This window comes from Salvelinus fontinalis, chromosome 10 (genome assembly GCF_029448725.1).
Source record: "Salvelinus fontinalis isolate EN_2023a chromosome 10, ASM2944872v1, whole genome shotgun sequence".
Classification (NCBI taxonomy): domain Eukaryota; kingdom Metazoa; phylum Chordata; class Actinopteri; order Salmoniformes; family Salmonidae; genus Salvelinus; species Salvelinus fontinalis.
Window position 1 is genome coordinate 28,745,213 of NC_074674.1, and position 23,144 is coordinate 28,768,356.

The 23,144-nt window shown below is 41.6% G+C and overlaps 3 protein-coding genes across 9 annotated transcripts; 2 read left to right on the top strand and 1 right to left on the bottom strand.

Annotated features, from left to right (window-relative positions):
• Positions 1 to 5,566: 5,566 nt before the first annotated feature.
• On the top strand, positions 5,567 to 7,337 carry LOC129863231 (insulinoma-associated protein 1a-like). The gene has a single exon (XM_055935140.1). The coding sequence runs from the start codon at positions 5,685 to 5,687 to the stop codon at positions 6,933 to 6,935; it is 1,251 nt and encodes a 416-aa protein (XP_055791115.1). The 5' UTR covers positions 5,567 to 5,684; the 3' UTR covers positions 6,936 to 7,337.
• A 387-nt stretch (positions 7,338 to 7,724) lies between these two features.
• On the top strand, positions 7,725 to 14,004 carry LOC129863931 (cation channel sperm-associated protein 1-like). Of its 7 annotated transcripts, none has more exons than XM_055936380.1 (12): positions 7,725 to 8,075; positions 8,837 to 9,170; positions 9,370 to 9,690; positions 9,821 to 9,934; positions 10,083 to 10,182; positions 10,367 to 10,602; positions 10,726 to 10,789; positions 10,916 to 10,988; positions 11,079 to 11,124; positions 11,259 to 11,346; positions 11,503 to 11,617; positions 13,851 to 14,004. In XM_055936380.1, the coding sequence occupies exons 2-12, from the start codon at positions 9,146 to 9,148 to the stop codon at positions 13,887 to 13,889; spliced, it is 1,221 nt and encodes a 406-aa protein (XP_055792355.1). In that variant the 5' UTR covers positions 7,725 to 8,075; positions 8,837 to 9,145; the 3' UTR covers positions 13,890 to 14,004. The 7 variants fall into 7 exon arrangements, with proteins under 7 accessions (XP_055792355.1, XP_055792354.1, XP_055792352.1 ...); XM_055936377.1 differs by having other exon boundaries at positions 7,732 to 8,075; positions 10,023 to 10,182; XM_055936378.1 differs by having other exon boundaries at positions 7,732 to 7,951; positions 10,023 to 10,182.
• LOC129863930 (histone acetyltransferase KAT5-like) lies at positions 14,000 to 21,983 on the bottom strand. The gene is made up of 15 exons (XM_055936376.1): positions 21,902 to 21,983; positions 21,728 to 21,794; positions 21,228 to 21,296; positions 20,803 to 21,065; positions 20,009 to 20,077; positions 18,419 to 18,601; positions 18,226 to 18,306; positions 17,438 to 17,503; positions 16,972 to 17,220; positions 16,147 to 16,236; positions 15,904 to 16,044; positions 15,662 to 15,755; positions 15,347 to 15,506; positions 15,183 to 15,264; positions 14,000 to 15,071 (listed from the first exon to the last, which is right to left on the bottom strand). Exons 1-15 carry the CDS (start codon positions 21,923 to 21,925, stop codon positions 14,937 to 14,939), a joined length of 1,773 nt encoding a protein of 590 aa, XP_055792351.1. The 5' UTR covers positions 21,926 to 21,983; the 3' UTR covers positions 14,000 to 14,936.
• Positions 21,984 to 23,144: the final 1,161 nt, after the last annotated feature.

Consider the following 23,144-nt stretch of genomic DNA (forward strand, 5'->3'; position numbering starts at 1 on the left):
GTCCTCTCATTCACGTCAACACGATCATGACACTGAGTTTATTTTATATTTGAGATTATTCAAAGTAGCCAACCTTTGCCTTGATGACAGCTTTGCACACTCTTGGCATTCTCTCAACCAGCTTCATGAGGAATGCTTTTCCAAATGTCTTGAAGGAGTTCCCACATATGCTGAGCACTTGTTGGCTGCTTTCCCTTTGCTCTGCGGTCCATCTCATCCCAAACAATGTCAATTGGGTTGAGGTTGGGTGATTGTGGATGCCAGGTCATCTGATGCAGCACTCCATCACTCTCCTTCTTGGTCAAATAGCCCTTACACAGCCTTACACACACAGTTGTGTTGGGTCATTTTTCTGTTGAAAAACAAATGATAGACCCACTAAGCGCAAACCAGATGGGATGGCGTATCGCTGCTGAATGCTGTGGTAGCCATGCTGTTTAAGTGCGCCTTAAATTCTAAATAAATCACTGACAGTGTCACCAGCAAAGCACCAATCACACCTCCTCCTCCATGCTTTACAGTGGGAACCACATGCGGAGATCATCCATTCACCTACTCTTCTCACAATAACATGGCGGTTGGAACCAAAAATCTCAAATTTGGACTCATCAGACCAAAGGACAGATTTCCACAGGTCTAATGTCCATTGCTCGTGTTTCTTGGCCCAAGCAAGTCTCTTCTTTTTATTGGTGTCCTTTAGTAGTGGTTTCTTTGCAGAAATTCGACCATGAAGGCCTGATTCATGCAGTCTCCTCTGAACAGTTGATGTTGAGATGTTACTTGAACTCTGTGAAGCTTTTATTTGGGCTGCAATTTCTGAGGCTGGTAACTCTAAAGAACTTATCCTCTGCAGCAGAGGTAACTCTGGGTCTTTCTTACCTGTGCCGGTCCTCATAAGAGTTACTTTCATCATAGCTCTTGATAGTTTTTGCGACTGAAATTTCCCGGATTGACTGACCTTCGTGTCTTAAAGTAATGATGGACTGTCGTTTCTCTTTGCTTATTTGAGCTGTTCTTGCCATAATATGGACTTGGTCTTTTACCAAATAGGGCTATTTTCTGTATACCACCCCTACCTTGTCGCAACATAACTGATTGGCTCAAATGCATTAAGAAGGAAAGAAATTCCCAAAATTAACTTTTAACAATGCACACCTGTTAATTGAAAAGCATTCCAGGTGACTGCCTCATGAAGCTGGTTGAGAGAATTCCAAGCTTGTGCAAAGCTGTAATCAAGGCAAAGGTTGGTTACTTTGAAGAATTTAAAATATAAAATATATTTTGATTTGTTTCACACTTTTTTGGTTACTACATGATTCCATATGTGTTATTTTATAGTTTTAATGTCTTCACTATTATTCTACAATATAGAAAATAGTAATAATAAAGAAAAACCCTTGAATGAGAAGATGTGTCCAAACTTTTGACTGGTACTGTATATCCATTGATTCTTAAAGAATATAACTTATAAATGCCTCATGGTCATAGTTCAACTGTCACACTCCATGAGAACCCAAAATGTAAGTGTATCTTTGTAAATGTAAACAAACACTGTATAGCCTCATAACATGGTTAAAACAATCATTTTGATATCATGGATGGTCAGCACTTGCATCCATAGCTCTGTCTATTAATCTGAGAGTGGTTGCATTTCTCCATTCCTATCCCTCAGCTTTTTACCAAAACAGAGGTGGGATGACCGTTTTGTTATTGTTTCATCTCTGGATTTTTCCTTTAAACTGCTGCATATTATCAAGATATCAAAGTGTCACCAACAAAAAGGTAAACAATTGACCTATAGCAAATGCAGCATATGGCATTCATTTTTCACATGTAAAATGCACATTTCAGTACCGCTCAAAGCATGCCATTCCATGAGTGCAACATTTATTTTTCAACTCGAATCAATGAGCCCAGTCAGTCCGCCATGACATCAAAATAATCATAAACAGAGTACAGCTGGCTAATAAATCCTTAGTTTTGGGGTTATACTCAGGTAAAACAATTTGGCTAATCTATACTTTCATATTTCCAAGTCCTATACTTGAAGATCAAGGGGTATAACATTTATTGGAATGACTGGAATTCTGATTGACGTTGGTTTTAATGTAAAGATATAATTGAATCATATTATTATATGTAGTAGAAAGCGATGGGTTTCAAGGAGCCTACATAACCAACCCATAAAGTCAAATTTAACATCCATACATGGCCAGCTATGTAAACTAACATTTATTTATCCTGCAATAGATGTTGTTCAGTTGGTAACATATCTTTTTGTCTTCTTCTCATGCCTCTTAAGGGGAAAGTAATCAAAAAGTAACTGAATGTAATCAAATTACATCACCGAGTTTGGGTAATCCAAAAGTTACTTTACTGATTACAATTTTGGACAGGTAACTAGTAACTGTAATTATATTTAGAAAGTAACCTACACAACCTTGGCCCGTGATGTGAACAGGCAAAAACGGTGAGGGATGAGTGCCCTTCTCAAATGGGACAGTAATCTGCGCCGCTTGGTTATGTTGTCAACAAGGAAGCATGGTGCACCGTCCAGAAACATACAACATATATTTTCCATAAAATATGTCAGAATTTTCAAACTAGTTTTTATTGGGGAGGCAGATAAAGCGTTTTTATCAAAAGCAATCACTTTTGCATGTAAAAACAGAATCCTACTTTTTACTGCACATGCTTAATAATGTCACTTTTGTTTTGAGACGACTTCGGCGTTTGACCACCATTTTGCCTCATGCAGCGCAACACATCCTTCCTTCGCAGACTGGATCAGGCTGTTGATTGTGGCCTGTAGAATGTTTACCCACTCCTCTTCAATGGCTGTGCGAAGTTGCTGGATATTGACGGGAACTGGAACACGCTGTCGTACACGTCTACCAAGAGCATCCCAAACATGTTCAATGGGTGACATGTCTGATGTACGCAGGCCATGGAAGAACTGGAACATTTTCAGTTTACAGGAATTGTGTACAGATCCTTGCAACATGGGGCCAGGCATCATCATGGTTAAACATGAAGTGATAACAGCAGAGGAATGGCACGTCAATGGGCCTCAGGATCTTTTCATTGTATCTCTGTGCATGCAAATTTCCATAAATAAAATGCAATTGTGTTCATTGTCCGTAAATTATGCCTGCCCATACTATAACCCCACCGCCACCATGGGACACTCTGTTCATAACGTTGACATCAGCAAACCGCTCGCCCACACAACGCCATACACGTGGTCTATGGTTGTGAGGCCGGTTGGACGTACTGCCAAATTCTCTTAAATGACATTGGAGGAGGCTTATGGTAGAGAAATTAACATTCAATTTTCTGGCAACAGCTCTGGTGGACATTCCTCCAGTCTGCATGCCAATTGTACACTCCCTCAAAATTTGCCAAAATTTGCCATCTGTGGCATTGTGTTGTGTGACAAAACTGCACATTTTAGATTGGCCTTTTTTGTCCCCAGCACAAGGTGCACCTGTGTAATGATCGTGTTGTTTAATCATCTTCTTGATATGCCACACCTGTCAGGTGGATGGATTATCTTGGTAAAGTAGAAATGCGCACTATCATGGAAGTAAACACATTCCTGCACAACATTTTAGAGAAATAAGCCTTTTGGAAATATGGAAAATGTCTGGGATCTTTTATTTAATCTCATGAAACATGGGACCAACACTTTAAATGCCGCATTTATATTTTTGTTCAGTGTAAGTAACATGACAGATTCCTAATACTGATCTGAATAAAAGGCATGGAAAGTCACATCAATTTCTAGTGACAATGCACTCTAAACAGGATGATGGGAAAGTAAACACTAGTGTTTAAAATCTGAACACAGGAGATATAGGTGTTCTCCTGGTTGGAAAGAAGTGACTGGAAAAAAGCTGACTATCATGTTTAATCTTGCATACTAAACAACCTGTGTTTAAGATGAGAACATTAATTGGCAAATCTAAATGCCTTATGTTTAAGTTTTAAACACTGACATTTAGTTGATAGGTAAACCTGGCACGTTTCATGGCTTTACAGTTAGGCTATGTGTAACAGATGTATAATGTACTCTCCATGCGTCGTGTTTTCTCATAATAAATCACTTCGGCCAGTGGTCCCAGTTGAGCATCATTTATTTCTGTTGTTAAATGCGAAACAGCACTTTAGTTGTGCAGGGCTTAACAGTATTGATGGCTGTCAATGGCAAAATCTGTAGCATGAAGACAACTGTGTTAGCAGTGGCTTATGTGACCATGACATCGGTGTATGCTAGCTAACACACTTATTTACAGAAATCATATGCCAAAGCACATCCCAGAAAGCCCCTCAATCCCTAACAGGTACCATATACCCACACATGTGTAAATCAGTAACGTACAGCAAACTTGTACACATTGTAAAATAGAAAACAGTATTCAGAACGTGACCTACCCCTTGCATCACATTTTCCTACTGGGAAGACCTGACGTTCGCGATCTCCCCCTATCTGCAAGCGGGGCCAATCACAACACACCTTAGTGTCATCAGAGTTAAACTAACCATTAAGAATGATTGAACATTAAATACACATTTCTTTAGAGGCAAGTGGAAACATAACCAAACCTGTTACATATGGAAGATGTCTGATCTGTGACCTTTACCATTTATTGATTTCAAACGTTTTTGTTGCCCTTTACAAGACAGCCCTGATTCAGATAGCTTTGCTGCTAATAATATGTATTTTGTTAAGTTGGGGGTTGGGTCTGTATATGTAATGTGTTTTTTATTCGCCAGATTGTAGACGTGTGATGAAAATGGTTAATTTCACTGACAATGACATGACAGACTGTTTCTATTGTTGAGTTGAGACGTTTGACGTTGGCGGTATTCAATGTTTTCCACAACTAGGGAGCAGAATTTATTTAAACGTTGATGATAAAATAATTGGGATCCCCTTCACATCAGGGCCTGCATTTCCAAAACGTAAAATAACTCCACATATGGAGTTACTTTTTATGTGATTTTTATTCTCTTGATGTTGAAATCACATTCAATTAAATAAAATTGTTCAACGGGTTGAATGCCCCTGGACACCAATGTTTAAGGTGCATTTGAGCAGTGCATTGAGCACTGATCTGCATAGATGAACTGGTGCTGTGCATCTTCTCTCTGCCTCTTCTCTCTGTTTCTTTACCCCCAAACTGGCACAAGACTGACCCCCCCCCCCCCCCTTCCTTTTGAATCATGCGTTTTGATGAATGGATGGATGGCTGCGGTACGTGTGTGTTGAATAGTCTCAGAGGACATGGGAGGATAAAGGCTGGATAAGTGTGGTGTGGCTCTGTGTAATCTGCATAATGGCTAGGGACCGTCAAGGACGGGACAAGTGGTCTGGGGGGGACTCCGCAATGGGGGAGGCTGACATCTGCCGCTGTGCTCCTCAGAGACTCCCGGTGGATCATGTTGCCGGGCCTTTCTATTGACGGCTGGACTGCTGCCATCTGCGTCCTAACTGACGCACAATGACCGCTCGGGGCCTTTATAAAGACCGAGACAAACGACAGAGGGCCAGTGTCGACAAGTACCGCAGAGCGAATAGGGCGCACTACGATTACGCACGCCTCTTTCCAATTCCTGGCCTCGACAGCAAAATCTTATTGAGGTTGTTTATAACGCGTTGTGTGTGCTTCCTGACAGTCACCATGCCAAAGGGTTTCCTTATAAAACGTTCTAAAAAGGCTGGTCCTGTTTCATACAGGATACGCGAGGAGGACTTGGCGCTGGACGCCAACTATTCTTCATTGGTCGAGAATGCCCCGGCTCATCCACTGCCTTCCGTGTGCCACAACTTTATCAGAGTTCCCAGCCGGGGTATTTTCGGTGGAATTCCAGAGTCTCACTGTGCGCCTTCACTGAGCCCGGACCGGCCTGACAGCGAGGGATATCAATACACACCCGTGGACATCGCTCATCAAATGCTAAGCTCGCTTTCTCCTGCTCCAGCAGATACCTTCCCCGAGGCAAATTTGGGAAGCTTCACCATTGATGGTTCCCCAGTGTCGTCGTCTCTTCAGGAGATGACCACCAGACTGGACACCATGTGCGGGAATGCTAAATATGCAGCAGTGAAGCGGCCTGCCTCCTCCAACGCTAAATATCCCCATACTAATTCTAAAAAGCGCAAGTCCTCAAGCTCCCAAAACCAAGAGAAGAAGTCCAGCCTCCGGGATGAGGTAACCACATCTCCCGTCTTCGGACTGCGCATTACAGAGGAGGCAAAGGATGAGGTGAAGCAGCGCTCCAACACCGGCAGTCTGCTTGGAGAATTCATCTGTCAGCTTTGCAATGAGCGGTATGCAGACCCTCTCACTTTGGCCTTCCACAAGTGCTCTCGCATCGTCCGAGTCGAATATCGCTGCGACGAATGTGACAAAGTTTTTAGTTGTCCCGCTAACCTGGCCTCCCACCGACGTTGGCACAAGCCAAAGGGTTTTCAAGTGGAGAGAGTCTCATCACAGAGAGAGGAGAGCCGACCTGACACACCAACAGCCAGAGAGGCGCTACCACCCTCCCCGCCACCCTCAGACTCGGGCTCTGATGAAGAAATTATGTTCAGCTGCCCACAGTGCTCAAAGAAATTCAGAAAACAAGCGTACCTAAGGAAACACTTGGCCTTGCACAATAGGAAAGCAGCTAGTCATCCTCAGAATCAGTCTCATTTGGCCAAAGTCTCCGACCAACAACCCAGCAAACTGCTCGAGTCCGGCCCAGAAACACCCGAGCCCTCCTCCAAATACGCAGGGACTGAGTGCATCACAAAGGTTACAGGAGAGGTGTTTCCGTGTCGATTTTGTAGTGAAAGTGTATTCTCCTCCTCTGGCCTCACCAGACACATAAACAAATATCACCCAACGGAGAGCAGACAGGTCATCGTTTTGTCTCAAACGATTTAATAAACTCAGACTGTTTGCTTCGGCATTATGACTGAATTCCATGTTTGGACAGAGTTCTTGTAAACAATTGTTGTGAAATCAGAAATGTTTCTCCTGAATAGTAGGCTATAGTTTTGTGTAAATTAGTTTTGTTTTCTACAAAGTTATATTTATCTATCTATCTAATCAATTATTTGTTTGATATTTATTTATTTGTTTATTTAATAATGTATGTGTTTGTTTATTTATCTGCCCACATTTGTATTAATCATGTTGCTTTTGACTGTGATGATTTGCGTAATGACAAAAAAGCAATTTCGCATTGCCTCTAATTACCTCTGACCAAATTAATGTCATATTTTTCGTTGAAACAATATTACCATGCCAACTTCTTCCTAAAATAATAAAGGGAGTATAAATCTACTATGCAATTGTGTATCTATTATAGAAAATATGTCATGGTGTTTTTACTTTTTGTTAGGTTAGATCCATTTTCTGCAACATCTACTTACCATACATACTGCAATGAAACAGGCAGGGAGCAGGTCTCGACCGCGCGCTATCGACTGCAAAAGCATGCTCGTGCGGCAGGGTCGATTTCCGCGCTTATAAACCCAGGGTCGTTACAATACCATATAATCTCCAACACCAATTCTAAAAGTATGCTCATTATGTAGAGCAAATAGACTATTAAAAAACATGGACTATTCCATGTCCCCATTTGATGTAGAATTTTTCCAACTTTACGCATCGACCTTGACAGTGGTCATTAGGTACAACTTCAGGGGAAGGGTGCAGTAGGACTGTTTTCCAACGTCCTCGAGTACCCCCAACAGCACACATTTTGGTTGTTGCCCCTGACAAACTCACCTGATTCAACTCATTGAGGGCTTGATGATAAATTGACAAGTTGAATTAGGTATCCAGGGTCACATCAAAAATGTGTACTGTTGGGGGTACTCCGTGACTGCCGGAAGTAGGATAACGGTTATCAGTCTTAAATTCCACAGACAGGATGTTGTTTTCGATTTCTTACGGTAAAAAAAAATACGGAATAACAATTTTGCCTATATTTACGAAATTATGCACGTATCGTTGTTTTCATAAAACGTAGTGAATAGCCTATTAAAAAAATTATTCGTGTCACCTTTATTCATACAGGTAAGACAGTTAAGAACGTTCTTATTTACAATGACGAACTACATTTCAAAATGTAACCATATTACTATTTCAAAATGTATTAGAAATCGGACAAAATATAAGTAGGCTACGGTCTGTTTTTTCACCACTATTCCAAAATAAATTGAAATTGTTAAAATTGAAAGGACTTATTATAACAAGCCAAGGAAGAGTCCTTCATTTATTTTTGATGCAAGATATCCTCTCACATCAAATGGAAACAATTGTTGTAAGCTACACTGTTATCATCCCGTGTGGAGAGAGAGAAAAAACAAAAATAATAGCACAGTAGATTAGAATAGAATAGAATGGATGGAATAGAATGGTCAAGGAAGCGTTGAGAATAAGTCCTTATGACGCACAGATGTATTCCGGTGGCATTCTGTACCATTCCTCCATGCCGAAGGTTTTATTTTTCCAGAGACAATCCGGTAAATGCTAAGCGACTTGTTTGTATTGATGAATATTTGACAGATGCCTTAATTAGAAGTGTTTGTAGCTAATGACACTGGGAATTGTTGTGAAGATAAAGTAGTGATGGCATGAAGTAATGTTCCTTTGGAAAACTAAAGTTCCTCTAAGTCTAACAATACAATAAATCATTGTGCTGCCATCAGAACGTGCTCAAGGTTCTCCACTATGACCATTTTGGTGGTCAGTAGCTTTACAGGTTGTTACAATAAGAGATTACAGGTTTGATGTTACATGTTTTCATTATACTTCTCTGGTACTCTTCTCTGCAGTGTGTGTTTAGCCTGGAGTGCAAGATGGAAAATCGACCATCATACAGGCAGACAGTGGCTGGAAAGGGCAAGACCCCCCCGCCCAATCACAACGATTTACTTTTACATAGAAGAAGGACTTCAGAATCCAATATTTATGATCCACACTGTCATCAAATCTCTCTGTACTTCTGTGTATTTGTATGTCTATGAGCATCATCATTCGTTATCTATTATGCAGGCTCAACCAGCCACCACAAGTCATCTGTAGCCGCCAAGCAGCCACACAAGAAGCGAGTGTTCTCAACATGTGCGGCCTTAGATGGTGAAATGTTGAAGAGGCTCATCCAAAAAGGTATGTGAAGTATGGTATACTGACTACTATCGTCATAGTGGCAAACTGCTCTCAACGGCCACTTTAATTATGTGTGTGCTAGAGGAGGCTGATGGGAGGAGCTATAGGAGAACATACTCATTGTAATGGCTGCAATGGAATAAATAGAAGAGTCGAACATGTTTGATGTATTTGAAACCATTCTACCCATTCCGTCCAGTCATTACCACGTGCCCATCCTCCCCAATTAAGGTGCCACCAATCTCCTGTGGTGTGTGCATCCACCCTCCCTCCATCTCTCCCCCATCTCCTCTCCCTCTCTTTCTCTCAGATGAGCAGCGGAGGATCCAGGAGCAGCGAAACTCTAGAAAAGGTTGGCTGAGGGCATGGGGTGCTCTGCAGAACTGGATGCATCAGCTGTTCAGGATCATTGTGGCCTTCACAGAAGACCCCATGTTTGACAAGTTCATCCTGTTTGTGGTGGTGCTCAACACAGGGACCCTGGTGGCCCAGACATTTGAAAGTGTGACTATGAGAGGAGGTGTGAGAAACAGGGAAAATACATTGACTTTTTAAAATCTACTTTTAGTAAGTTCTCTAATCTCCTGCATAAAGAGCTCATGCATGGGTTGAAGTGTGTTAATGACATCTGTTTTGTTTCCCAATGCCAGGGTGGTTCTTCTCAGCTTTGGATTCCGCTTTTCTGGCAATCTATTTAATGGAATGTGTGCTGAAATTGCTTGTCTGGGGTCGACTCTACTTCAAAAACCCCTGGAATGACCTGGGTAGGTAGCTGTTTGCATTGGCTTGGGATCAGTTTCCTACTGTTTCATCTCATTTCTATTTTTCCCCTCTGTTCTCTGCCTGTCTCAGACTTTTTCATCATTACGATGAGCCTCATTGACTTCCTGCTGCCACTCATTGAGTCTACAGGGAACTTCAGTGGAGGTCAGGCATCCACAATCTTCCGCATCCTCAAGCTCTTCAAAGGGGTCCGGGCCATCCGAGCGTTCCGGGTCTTGCGTACCATCCGGTAGGATGCATGAGTGTTTTTCAGCATTAACTCATTATTCAGACCGACCACCCCTCTGTTTGATTTCCTTTGATAGCACTTCAATGGATGAACTCTGACACCCCAAGTACATAACCTATATTAATACATCAACATCTAATATCTTTCATCATGGTTCAGTAACATGTCATCCGTTCCTTGACAGCTTTCTCCAAAATCTCCAGTCCATCGTGTCCACCTGTCTCCAGTCTCTCCAGTCAATGGGGGCCATCATCATCCTCATGTTCACATTCCTCTTCATGTTTGCTGCCGTTTTCCGAGAGATGTTCAACGAGTCTGACCCGCATCGCTTTGGCACCATGTTTCGGACAATTTTCACTCTGTTCCAGCTACTCACGCTGGATGACTGGGCTTTCATCTACTCTACCAGCCGAGACAACGGTGAGGGAGGAACACTACAGTGTGTGTGTCATGCATGGTCTAGAAGTTGGGCATCATCAATCATCACATGATGTAACTATTTGTGGTCAAGACTTTCTATAAATAACTTTCTATAAATGACAGGTGCACCTCATATTATCATCTTCCTTGTCCTGTACATTGTGGTGGAATACTTCACTTTCCTCAAGTGAGTAGGTTTGAAAATGTTGCAACAAAGACACTCCAATGCATGTCTGATACTCCTACTATGTTCTTCTATGTTCTTCAAGAGCAAACACCCTTTTAATTGTACATTGTAATTTTCTCTGCATAGTCTATTCATTGCTGTCCTGGTCGACAACTTCCAGATGACAATCAAGAGACGGATGGCGTCAAAGATCCAAAAGGTATTCCGACCATGACAAACAACAAGGCAAAACAGACAGATACTGGAGTAGATTTTGCTGAACATACCACTGCATTCTGTTCTACTTTAGTTCCAGGATATATATGAGAGTGAGATGCAGTCAATGAAGAAGTTAGGTTGGTTGGTCGGTCGGTCGGTCGGTCCTACATTTTTCAAAAGGCTACCACATGTACTTGTGGGTGAGGCAAAATACAAACAATAAGCAGCAGAAAGACAGGACTGAACCAGTCTCCTCTCCTCCTGTCTGTAGAGCCCCAGCCCATTGAACCACAGACCGATGAGGAGTTCTATGAAGAGGCCCTGAAATTGACCTATAGTGAAAATAAGTATGGAAAGAGGTAAGAAAGTATGTCGAACACAAAACAGGAGAAATGCCAGCTGTCAATTTGGTTCACAATGCAAACAGAAAAGCCTGTTTTGCCAAGCCATTTTACAAACTAGTCTATGTGCTGTAGTCGCAATCTAACAAGAGCCCCAACATGACTGGTCCATAGGGAGATAGAGCTGATCACCAGCTACCTCAGACTGCTGGCATCCATAGATCAGAACCAGCAGACGTTCCGCTCCCAGGGCTGTGTTCTGGAGCGCCTCATTGACAGCTTCTTTGAGGTGAGAGCATTTCTCTCTGTAGACATTCTCTCTGTAGACAGAAACTTCTGGAGTGGAGTACAACATAGCTCCATTTTACTTACAGTTGAAGTCGGAAGTTTACATACACTTAGGTTGGAGTCATTAAAACTCGTTTTTCAACAGTCAACTAGTGTATGTAAACGCCTGACCCATTGGAATTGTATCACAATTGGTATCAAAGATGTACAATTAAAAGGGTGTTTGCTCTTGAAGAACATAGTAGGAGTATCAGACATGCATTGGAGTGTCTTTGTTGCAACATTTACAAACCTACTCACTTGAGGAAAGTGAAATATTCCACCACAATGTAAAGGAGCTGTTACATGTTTGTCCTTTGCCGGTTTAATAAGTGGAGATCCCAAAACATTGAAGACCTAAATGACTTACAGTTGAAGTCAGAAGTTTACATACACTTAGGTTGGAGTCATTAAAACAAATTTTTCAACCACTCCACAAATTTCTTGTTAACAAACTATAGTTTTGGGAAGTCGTTGCATGACACAAGTAATCTTTCCAACAATTGTTTACAGACAGATTATTTCACTTATAATTCACTGTATCACAATTCCAGTGGGTCAGAAGTTTACATACACTAAGTTGACTGTGCCTTTAAACAGCTTGGAAAATTCCAGAAAAGTATGTCATGGCTTTACAAGCTTCTGATAGGCTAATTGACATCATTTGAGTCAATTGGAGGTGTACCTGTGGATGTATTTCAAGGCCTACCTTCCAACTCAGTGCCTCTTTGATGACATTATGGGAAAATCAAAAGAAATCAGCCAAGACCTCAGACAAAAAATTATAGACCACAAGTCTGGTTCATCCTCGGGAGCAATTTCCAAACGCCTGAAGGTACCACGTTCATCTGTACAAACAATAGTACACAAGTATAAACACCATGGGACCACGCAGCCGTCATACCGCTCAGGAAGGAGACGCGTTCTGTCTCCTAGAGATTAATGTACTTTGGTGCGAAAAGTGCAAATCAATCCCAGAACAACAGCAAAGGACCTTGTGAAGATGCTGGAGGAAACAGGTACAAAAGTCTCTATATCCACAGTAAAACGAGTCCAATATCGACATAACCTGAAAGGCCGCTCAGCAAGGAAGAAGCCACTGCTCCAAAACCGCCATAAAAAAAGTCAGACTATGGTTTGCAACTGCACATGGGGACAAAGATCACACTTTTTTGGAGAAATGTTCTCTGGTCTGATGAAACAAATATAGAACTGTTTGGCCATAATGACCATTATGTGTGGAGGAAAAAGGGGGAGGCTTGCAAGCCGAAGAACACCATCCCAACCGTGAAGCACGGGGGTGGCAGCATCATGTTGTGGGGGTGCTTTGCTGCGGGAGGGACTGGTGCACTTCACAAAATAGATGGCATAATGAGGTTGGAAAATTATGCGGATATATTGAAGCAACATCTAAAGACATCAGTCAGGAAGTTAAAGCTTGGTCGCAAATGGGTTTTCCAAATGGACAATGACCCCAAGCATACTTCCAAAGTTGTGGCAAAATGGCAACAAAGTCAAGGTATTGGAGTGGCCACCACTAAGCTCTGACCTCAATCCTATAGAAACTGTGTGGGCAGAATTGAAAAAGCGTGTGCGATCAAAGGCCTACAAACCTGACTCAGTTACACCAATTCTGTCAGGAGGAATGGGCCAAAATTCACCCAACTTATTGTGGGAAGCTTGCGGAAGGCTACCCTAAACATTTGACCCAAGTTCAACAATTTAAAGGCAATGCTACCAAATACTAATTGAGTGTATGTAAACTTCTGACCCACTGGGAATGTGATGAAAGAAATAAAAGCTGAAATCATTCTCTCTACTATTATTCTGGCATTTCACATTCTTAAAATAAAGTGGTGATCCTAACTGACCTAAGACAGGGAATTTTTACTTGGATTAAATGACAGGAATTGTGAAAAACTGAGTTTAAATGTATTTGGCTAAGGTGTATGTAAACTTCCGACTTCAACTGTACATATAAATTGATGTCTGCTGCCTAAGGCTGCGTGTACACAGGCAGCCCAATTCTGATCTTTTTACCAGGAAATTGGTCTCTTGACCAATCAGGTCAGCTCTTTTGCAACTAATTGGGCTGCCTGTGTAACTGCAGCCATAGATACCTGGAAATGTGTAAACAGCCAAGGAATAAGGCTTCTGATTCAGCTCCTAAACCATTGTATTGATATCCTTTTCAGGCAACAGAGGAGGACAGTCAGGGGAATGACCACGAATAGGGAAATAGCAAGGGTCAAACTTAGTAAAGAAACCCTTATTTCTTTCTCCAGATCAGTGATGGCAACTCAGATTTGATCCTTTGAGAACTCATTAAAGTCATGAAACCCAGTAAAAGTGTCCTAGTTTATTAGATATGTGTAAATCCATCTCGAGGCTTTTATATAAAACTCATGTTTGTTAGATTTATAACCTTTCAGTGTTCCCAATTATTTTTTATTTTTTTAATCACCCATTCCCCCACTCTAAACCACTTACAAACCCATACACTGTTCAGATAATACAATTGAGAAAACAAATCAATGTTGAATTTGCACTTAAATATGAAGGGAAATAACTAAATATTAGCGACAACACAAAAAGAAAGTATGAATCAATCGTTACAAATTCTTAATACACACTAATGTACAGCAAATAGTAATTAACTTAAATGACACACACAGTGCCAAACATGTTCATTTACATTCAAGTTTAAAAGAACGACAGAACTGTACATGTATCCACATTTACATTCTTGTAACAGTTCGACATGGCTTATTTTCTGTACTGAGCATCTCGCACATTACATTTGACATACTTCACCACTTTAAAAATCATTTATAAAACAGGATAGTGTATATACAATTACAAGCACAGTTAGATCTGTAGTTCTCATTGTGTGTTGGATCAATGAAACTGGACGTGCAGTCAAAATCCAGGATTACATCCAAAACAATAACGGAGTGATTTTCACTAACATGAGCACATATTCTGACTAGTCCAAGAGTGCCTTCAACAGTGTGCCAGGAAGGTGAAGAAACCGAGGGTTTCAGTCCTCAATCTGAAATTAGGACCGTTCAAAGACAGAACAATGAGATGAAACATGGGTAATAAACAGTTCTTGTTCATTTTTAAATCGTCAACAAAAAGGGTCAGATGACAATTAGGGGAAAGAAAAAATAAATCTATTGAAGCTCCCTCTGAGGAGATCTGTGGTGCTCTCCATCCTGATTGCTTCAGGAAAGTCTGTGGTAAGAGGGAGAGTGGGGCCAGGAGAACCAGACAGGGTTCTACCACTTGCCCCTCTTGCTCCAGTCCTTGGGGGTGAAGTGAAGGCATTTGGGGTCGATGGGCAGATGACGCTTCTGCATTGCTCTCTCATGCCCCTCCACTATGTCCTCTGAAAGAGTCAGAATATACTGGCCCTGAGAAACCATAGGGAGAGAAGAGGTTCAAATATGCTGATCAAGATTGTTCCCTTAACAGCTAAAAGTACAGTGCTGAAGTGCTGTCCCCTGCACTCTAGTATCACTCACCTTATAGTAGTTTATTAGGTTTAGGTACTGAAGTGTAGATATGACATCCTCTTTCTTCACACTGGTGATCTCGCTGATCTCACTGGAAATATACAAGACAATGTGATATTAGGTTACAGAAGCAACTTGGGCTATAAAAGAAAACAAACAGGACAGAGTCATACTTGATTGTGATCTGAGGCCTCTCTCCGTTGTCAGGCTTGAGGTCCATGAGTATCTCCAGGATCGTCTGGGACCAGTAGGAGCGGTAGGAGAGCAGCCCCAGGTCAGACAGAGGCTTCTCTGGTGTGCCCGTCTTCCCCTCTACCTTAGACAGCTCATAACCTGAAGACCAACAGAAATAAGACCCTTAGTTACAGCATACCGAATGGCCACATTTCAACACCCCGACAGATCATTTTGACACTGGAGTAGAAGTACAATGGTTGTACACATTTACACCAAGATCCAATATTTAAAAAGTCAGTTATGTCACTTACTGAACTCAATGAGCAATTTGCCGTAGCCTCTCCTCTGGTAGGGAGGTAAGGTGAGGATACAAGCCACGTTGTAATCTTCTGTCGACTCTTTCTCCTGCGCACAGAAAGCATGGGTAAGTCAGCTGCAAAAAGTTTATGTATTTTCAACATGTCTATGGAATTATTTCATAGGATTATTGCTGATATTCGTGAGCAGTGGATATTTACCTGCTGATACCAAGATATAAGGGAGTTCAGTGTACCTTGGAGAAGTAGCCCACTATGTGGAAGCCCTTGGAGTCGTACTCTGTCATGACGTAGAAGAGGAAGGGGTCTGTGTCATAGTACAGCGTCTTGTGGTCCAGGAAACACTTGGCCAGTAAACACAGATTCTGAGAGTATGTCTGGTAAACATGGGAGAAACGAGTTGTGAAGCGAGAATCTCAACGAATCTCAGAATAACAAGGGATAACCATGCAGCTGGGAGGATCATGGACTTTACTCACTTTGTTTTTTCTGCCGTCTATTTCAAAAAAGGAGATGGTGCCCTTGCGGTAGATCTCATTGCCAGGGGGATGCCGAAGATTACACTTGGTCTAGATGAGAGAGGAGAATAATATGGGTTCACATGCAGAAACATGGTGGATCTGTATCCAAGCCCCTAGTGGACATATACACGGAGTATACCAAACATTAGGAACACATTTCTAATGTTGAGCTGTGCCCCCTTTTGCCCTCAGAACAGCCTCAATTTGTCAGGGGATGGACTCTACAAGGTGTCAAGTGGATGCTGGCCCATGTTGACACCAATGCTTTCCACAGTTGTGCCAAGTTGGCTGGAGGACCATTCTTGATACACAGAGGAAACTATTGAGCGTGAAAAGCCCACCAGCGTTGCAGTTCTTGACAGAAACCGGTGCGCCTGGGGCCTACTACCATACCTCGTTCAATGGCACTTACATTTTTTTTTGTCTTGCCCATTCACCCTCTGAATGGCACACATACACAATCCATGTCTTAATAGTGTCGATGCTTAAATATCCATCTTTAACCTGTCTCCTCCCCTTCATCTACACTGATTGAAGTAGATTTAACAAGTGACATCAATAAGTGATTATACCTTTCACCTGGATTCACCTGGTCAGTCTATGTCATGGAAAGAACATTCATGTTTTGTATACTCAGTGTAGCTATATCCCTTAGCTCAGCCTAGCTAGTTGGTTGACCCCTGGTCTTCTGTAGCTCAAACAATACCATGACTGCACATCAACCCTGTCTCTTGTGATGGTATTACACACATTACATTGAGACATTCTTATGTAGCATCTCACCAGATGCCTCTGCAGACACTTAAGGCTCTTGAGGTACTTGAGGCAGAACTCGCAGAGGTAGAGAATAGGCAATGTGGTCAGTTCCTGTGGGTAGGGGGAGAAGTACCAGGGCTTCAGCCTGTGGCGGCCCAGTTCAATGCAGTCAATGTTCTTCATACGCGTGACAATGTCGTCATGGCTACGGTCCGACACCAGACTGCCGGTCATGCGAGGGGCAGAGGGGATGCCATCGGAGCTATCCTGCGAGTCCTGATACAAAATAGTAGGAAAGGGAAGAGAACAATAGTATTCCATATCTGATGCATTGTGTTAGAACCTTGATTAAACATAGGCAGTTTTTACAGCTAAACAAAACCAGACTGAGAAATAGCTCTCATATGAAATAAAGGTCTGATCGAAGGCCATAACCTTTAAAATAATTCCAGAAACAAAGACACACAGGCAATGAGAAGGAAATGAGACGGACCTCTCCTGGCGGCAGATAGACATTGGCACATCGAGGGCTGTTGTTATACTGGAAAACCTTAATTATCTAGCAGAAAAACAAGCAGATTAGAAGGATTTTGGAAACGGATTTAAGAGGGACGGAAAATTATTCACGTTTATACTAATTATACCAATACAGGACAACTCAATGGTTAAAGGTCAACATGGAGATTTCTTCATAAATTATATTGACCTGTTCTTTCGTTCCTTGTTAATTTGGGGAGGGATATCTTAACATTAAACGGAAAGGGGAAGGCAATAAATCACAATAGTTGATCATTCCTGAGTTCATACAAATAATTATGTAAAACCCAATTTTGCTTCCTCACACGATCACTACAATGCTGCAAGTAAAATTGTTGAAAATGTGCTTGTCCTGATGCCAGCACAGGCTTCTGAAACAGATGACTGTCTAACTGAAACCATATAACCATGAAAGATAAACATATAGGTCAAGGACAGTAAGAGTCAACACTAGTCCAGTATCCCGGCTCAGACTTGTCAATGCAGTAAGGGCCCTAGCCCTAACTGGATATTATTGTGCTTTATCCCGTGTGAAAATCTGATTTATTTTTTATGCGTTTCAGCTAAAAAAGCTGATGCAATTTCCAAAAACATAAGAATTCATTGTTGCTGCCAGTATAATGCTAAAGTGTGTTAATCTATAAATGTGAATGATGGGAGAAGAGATGGTCTACAGTTGAAACAAGAGCAACTACTGAGTCGATTAGAGAAACAAATGGTCATCATCCCTTAAGTGTTCCATACCTCATCGGTTACCCCACAGTTGGGGGGCTGCTTCCTCTTCCTGCCTGGTTGATTGGGCATGGGGCGACGGGCAGTACCATTCTGGGAAGATTTGAAAAGAGGGGATAAGAAGTCAAAACACAGACACACACTAATAGTGGGGGGCTAGAGATTGATCATTACAGAAGGGCAAAGTTATAAAATGTTGGTGTACCGTGGTGAGTGAGGTAAGCTGCTCGTGATCATCGTGGGCATTAGATTTGAGGTTGAAAGTGTTGGTGTCCCTCACAGCAGGGTAAACTGACACCTGGGAGGCTTCAGCCAAACCTGGCAAGGATGGCACGGGGGTTGCCGGGGACACCTGTGTTGCCAGGGACACAGACTCTGCTTTCCTCTTCTGTATGAGAGGCGAAACATGGAAGTAGTTTTTTTCATGTCTGCCCAAGACATTGAATTAACCTCTTAAGATTATGTTGATGGAATTTCAAATGCCAACCACACCACAAGCATAACCAAGGTGTTATAGCCATCTTTTACATTACCAGTCATATTCTAGGGCCGGAGGGAAAAACCCAGTCAACAATATCAATTAACATATTATCCAGAGGTCACAAATCTTTGTGTCAAAATGCAAGCCGAGATCACCACTCAGATTTTTTTAAAGCCTATGCAACATTAACCAATTAAAAACAGTTCTGTAGCAATGATGTTAGTGCTATAGGCCCAATTCCTTTACCACCGCATATTGGCTATGCTTCATTTGCCCTACCAATGCTCTTCCCAGACCATTTTGAAATTACATTTAAACACTGGTAATAGATAGTTGAGTGAGTTGAGTGAGCATAATAATTAGCTTTTTTTTTTTTTTTTACTGGACTGATGGCCTGCATCTGATGTTCATCTAAAGGGAGGGAGGAGCGGTGAGGCTGCCTTACCTGACTCACCTTCCCTCCTCTCTCCCTCCCTCTGCTGAGAAAAGGGACATGGTCTTCCAGCTGATGGCAATACTCAAGTCACACTGCATTATTTCTGCCTCATGCACCAATTAATGTTGTTACTCCTATGACCAGAAAAAGTGAAATATTCCACAATTTAAATTTAAAAAAAGACAAGCCGCTAATAATAACGCAAGCTTATCGGAACACTTTACTGTACTCATTCATTGCAGCTGCAGTGCTGGTTGTAGCGTGAGTGGAAGTTGTGAGAATACGCATTATGGCTTATAAAAGTGTTGACAGTGCTGAACAACAACTTACTCAAAAACAGCAGCTCTTTGCTGTATTCGTCTCTCTTGTCAAGGTTTTAAAAGTTTTGAAATCTCACAGTATCAACTTTGCTGTGCGTTCGAGGCTTCTTTTTAGACTATGGCTCGAGGAAACTGTGCAGACATGATCTGAGTTCTGTTTGGCCAGCGGTAGGCCTATAGGTACACTTGAATTTCTCTCTGGACCTACCCGGTAGGTTCTACCTTCGCTAGGGCTGCTGAATCAAGTGCACCTAGTGCAATCAGTGTGGGAAAAAGTAAAAATAATAGGAACGCAAGGCTTGATCGTTGTTTTTTTAACAGAATGTTTGGTGATCGACTAGGAATGTGTTGGAGATCGACCAGTCTGAGCACTGATCTACTCGCAATATGTTTTTCCTTGATTTTAGAATTATACATCTGTAAGTTGAAAAATAGCTGGAGCGAGTCTAAATTTGGTTGTTGTTACTATTCAAATTTAGCTATGAACCCATTCTGACTTTGTGGACAAAACAGTAGTTAATCATGGATCTGTGTAGAATGGGTAAGTTGAAGCTGTACCGGTGTGGGCAGGGTTTTGCCTCTGGAAGGTGCTGTGGCAGTCTGAAGGTTGAGATCAAGACTCTTCCTCTGATTTTGAACAGAAAGGAAGAGAGGAAGGGGATTAACTGACAGTCACACAAAACTCCACAAGCATTGAGTTGTGTTTTTCACCTGAACTAATCATGTTTTCCATTAAATATTGTAATAGAAGCATAATCAGTCAAGACAGCATATATTCAAGCAGTTGAAAATAAACATGTGGTTTGCACATGCCTGAGAATTACTTTATAAGCCAGTGTATATATAAAAAAAAAATGAATGACCATATAAAGGTCAACAACCATTATCGGAGTACAAATACGTAGTTACACTTTTTGGGGGGGCTAAAATGCATGTATATATCATAAAACAGAAGAAATACATCCCCTGGTGCTTAATTTTTCTACTTCTGTCTCCTCACAGAGCCAAGACCAGAAATCTTGAATGAAGCCACTTGACGTTTTATTTTATAAGATCTTTGAAATAATTTATGAAGCACCAATTGTGGCATTTTCATTTAACAAAGGTCTAGAAATAATTTAAAACTGTCTAATTTCAATAAATTATCATAGCTTCAAGACTATATACCAAATGATGGTATTCCCAAAATAGGTTGTACTTTAGTGTACAGGTTTAAACAAGATGGCTGTCCAAAATCTCAGTATTAAGCACAACTGCAAAAAAACTAAAAACATCTAGGTTACAATGACAATGTTAGTTGTCAGTATCAGGGTACAATTCCCAGGACTGGGCTTAAGACACTACTGCCAAACCTGAACTTGTTGTTGCAGCACTTGAAAGTCTGGTATAGAAGTCTTGGTGGGTAGAGACTTCTGCTGGGCTTGCGGCTGGGGGGGCCGGCTGGGGTGATGTTGGGGGCCAGTTCCGGCCGCTCTTACCACTTCTCTCTCTGGGGAGCTGGGCCGTGAACCCGGAAGCCCGTTCTTAGTAGGTGTTTTAGCCTCTTTCTTAGGGAACTGTAGCTTCTTCATGTCAAGCCTTTCCGGAGTAACCCACTCATCCAGACGCTTGTTGACTTTAAACACAAGCAGAGACACAAACACTTATACATCTAGTCAAATGTTTTCCACATTTAGACATACTGGTACATGTGCTTCTACTGTGAAGATCACCGATGGCAATGTCAGAACATCACAATCACATTCACTCTGAATTACATGAAGCATAGGCTACTCACAGTCAATATAGTGGACATAGTAGAGTTTTCTCCCAGGGATCTCTTTCACACTGAGAATTTCAGCCAGGGCTGCAAAGAAAAACATCACACGACATGACAGATATCGATACCTATCCAAGCAATGAGCATCTTCGCTGTCCCAATTTATACATTAGGTATGAAACTAGCTAGATAGCCAAGTACGCCATCTAGCTAACGTTGGTAACGTTAAATTGTAAATACGAACAGCGCACACATGTGAATATAACGTTAACTAGCTAACTGTAACTTCAGCATTCACACGCTATCAAAATACGTAGTTAACTAACTAGCTAGCGTTCACACACAAGTAGAAAGCATTTTTAAATCCCCGTAAAACAACCAGCGCATTTGTTTCCAATCTGCCACTAGCCGTAGCTAGCCGCTTGTGTTTTCAAACATTCAGCCATGACAGTTGTTTTATTATGCAGCTAGCGTAGCGCTAGCTACACTACTAGCGGTAGCCAAGAGACAACACTCACGCCACTCGTCTTCGTTTTCCTGATTTTTTCGGAGAACAGGGAGCCGACAGCCCTCAATAACATCGACCTGTCGAAAGAAAATATTTTGAAAATGTATATTAATGAAAGTCGAGGGCACACGTCTACATATAAACGTTGTAATTGTATAACAATTTGAGATTATCGAGTACCCACCGACAAATCCGCCATTTTGGTCATCTGTGAACATAGAAGCGCGCAAGGAGTTATGGGGGAATGGACATAGATAGAGGACTCATCTTTGTATCTGTGCCATTATAGAGATATATGTTAATGGCGTCTTTTTGTAGGCTCTACTTCAGTCATGGTTCTTTAGATAAAACCTATGTAGAAATTAATGGCGTTTTTGTAGTTTTATGTTATAAATGACGACAATAAGGTCTGTGTTGAACACAGGCGTAGGAGACGTTTTGTTCTATGAGATAATCTTCATCAACTAACGTCACTTTTTTAGAATTTTGAAACAGTATGTAATAAAAAAAAACACATGAACCACATACATGCATCATAATTCATAAAGGTCATGTTAACCTTTTATTTATATGTTATTTATTTAACCTTTATTTAACTAGGCAAGTCAGTTAAGAACAAATTCTTATTGACAACGAAGGCCTACCAAAAGGCCTCCTGCGGGGACAGGGGCTGGGATTAAAAATGTAAAATAAATTAAATGTAAATATAGGACAAAACACATACTATGGCAAGAGAGACAACACAACACTACATAAAGAGAGACCTAAGACAACAACACAGCATGGTAACAACATAACAACAACATGGTAGCAACACAACATGGTAGCAATACAAAACATGGTACTAACATTTTTGGGCACAGACAACAGCACAAAGGGCAAGAAGGTAGAGACAACAATACATCACGCAAAGTAGCCACGACTGTCAGTAAGAGTGTCCATGATTGAGTCTTTGAATGAAGAGATTGAGATAAAACTGTCCAGTTTGAGTGTTTGTTGCAGCTTGTTCCAGTCGCTAGCTGCAGTGAACTGAAAAGAGGAGAGACCCAGGGATGTGTGTGCGCTTTGGGGACCTTTAACAGAATGTGACTGGCAGAGCAGGTGTTGTATGTGGAGGATGAGGGCTGCAGTAGATATCTCAGATAGGGGGGAGTGAGGCCTAAGAGGGTTTTATAAATAAGCATCCAACCAGTGGGTCTTGCAACAGGTATACAGAGATGACCAGTTTACAGAGGAGTACAGAGGGCAGTGATGTGTCCTATAAGGAGCATTGGTGGCAAATCTGATGGCCGAATGGTAAAGAACATCTAGCCGTTCGAGAGAACCCTTACCTGCCCTTACCTTACCTATACAAATTATGTCTCTGTAATCTAGCATGGGTAGGGTGGTAATCTGAATCAGGGTTAGTTTGGCACCTGGGCTGAAAG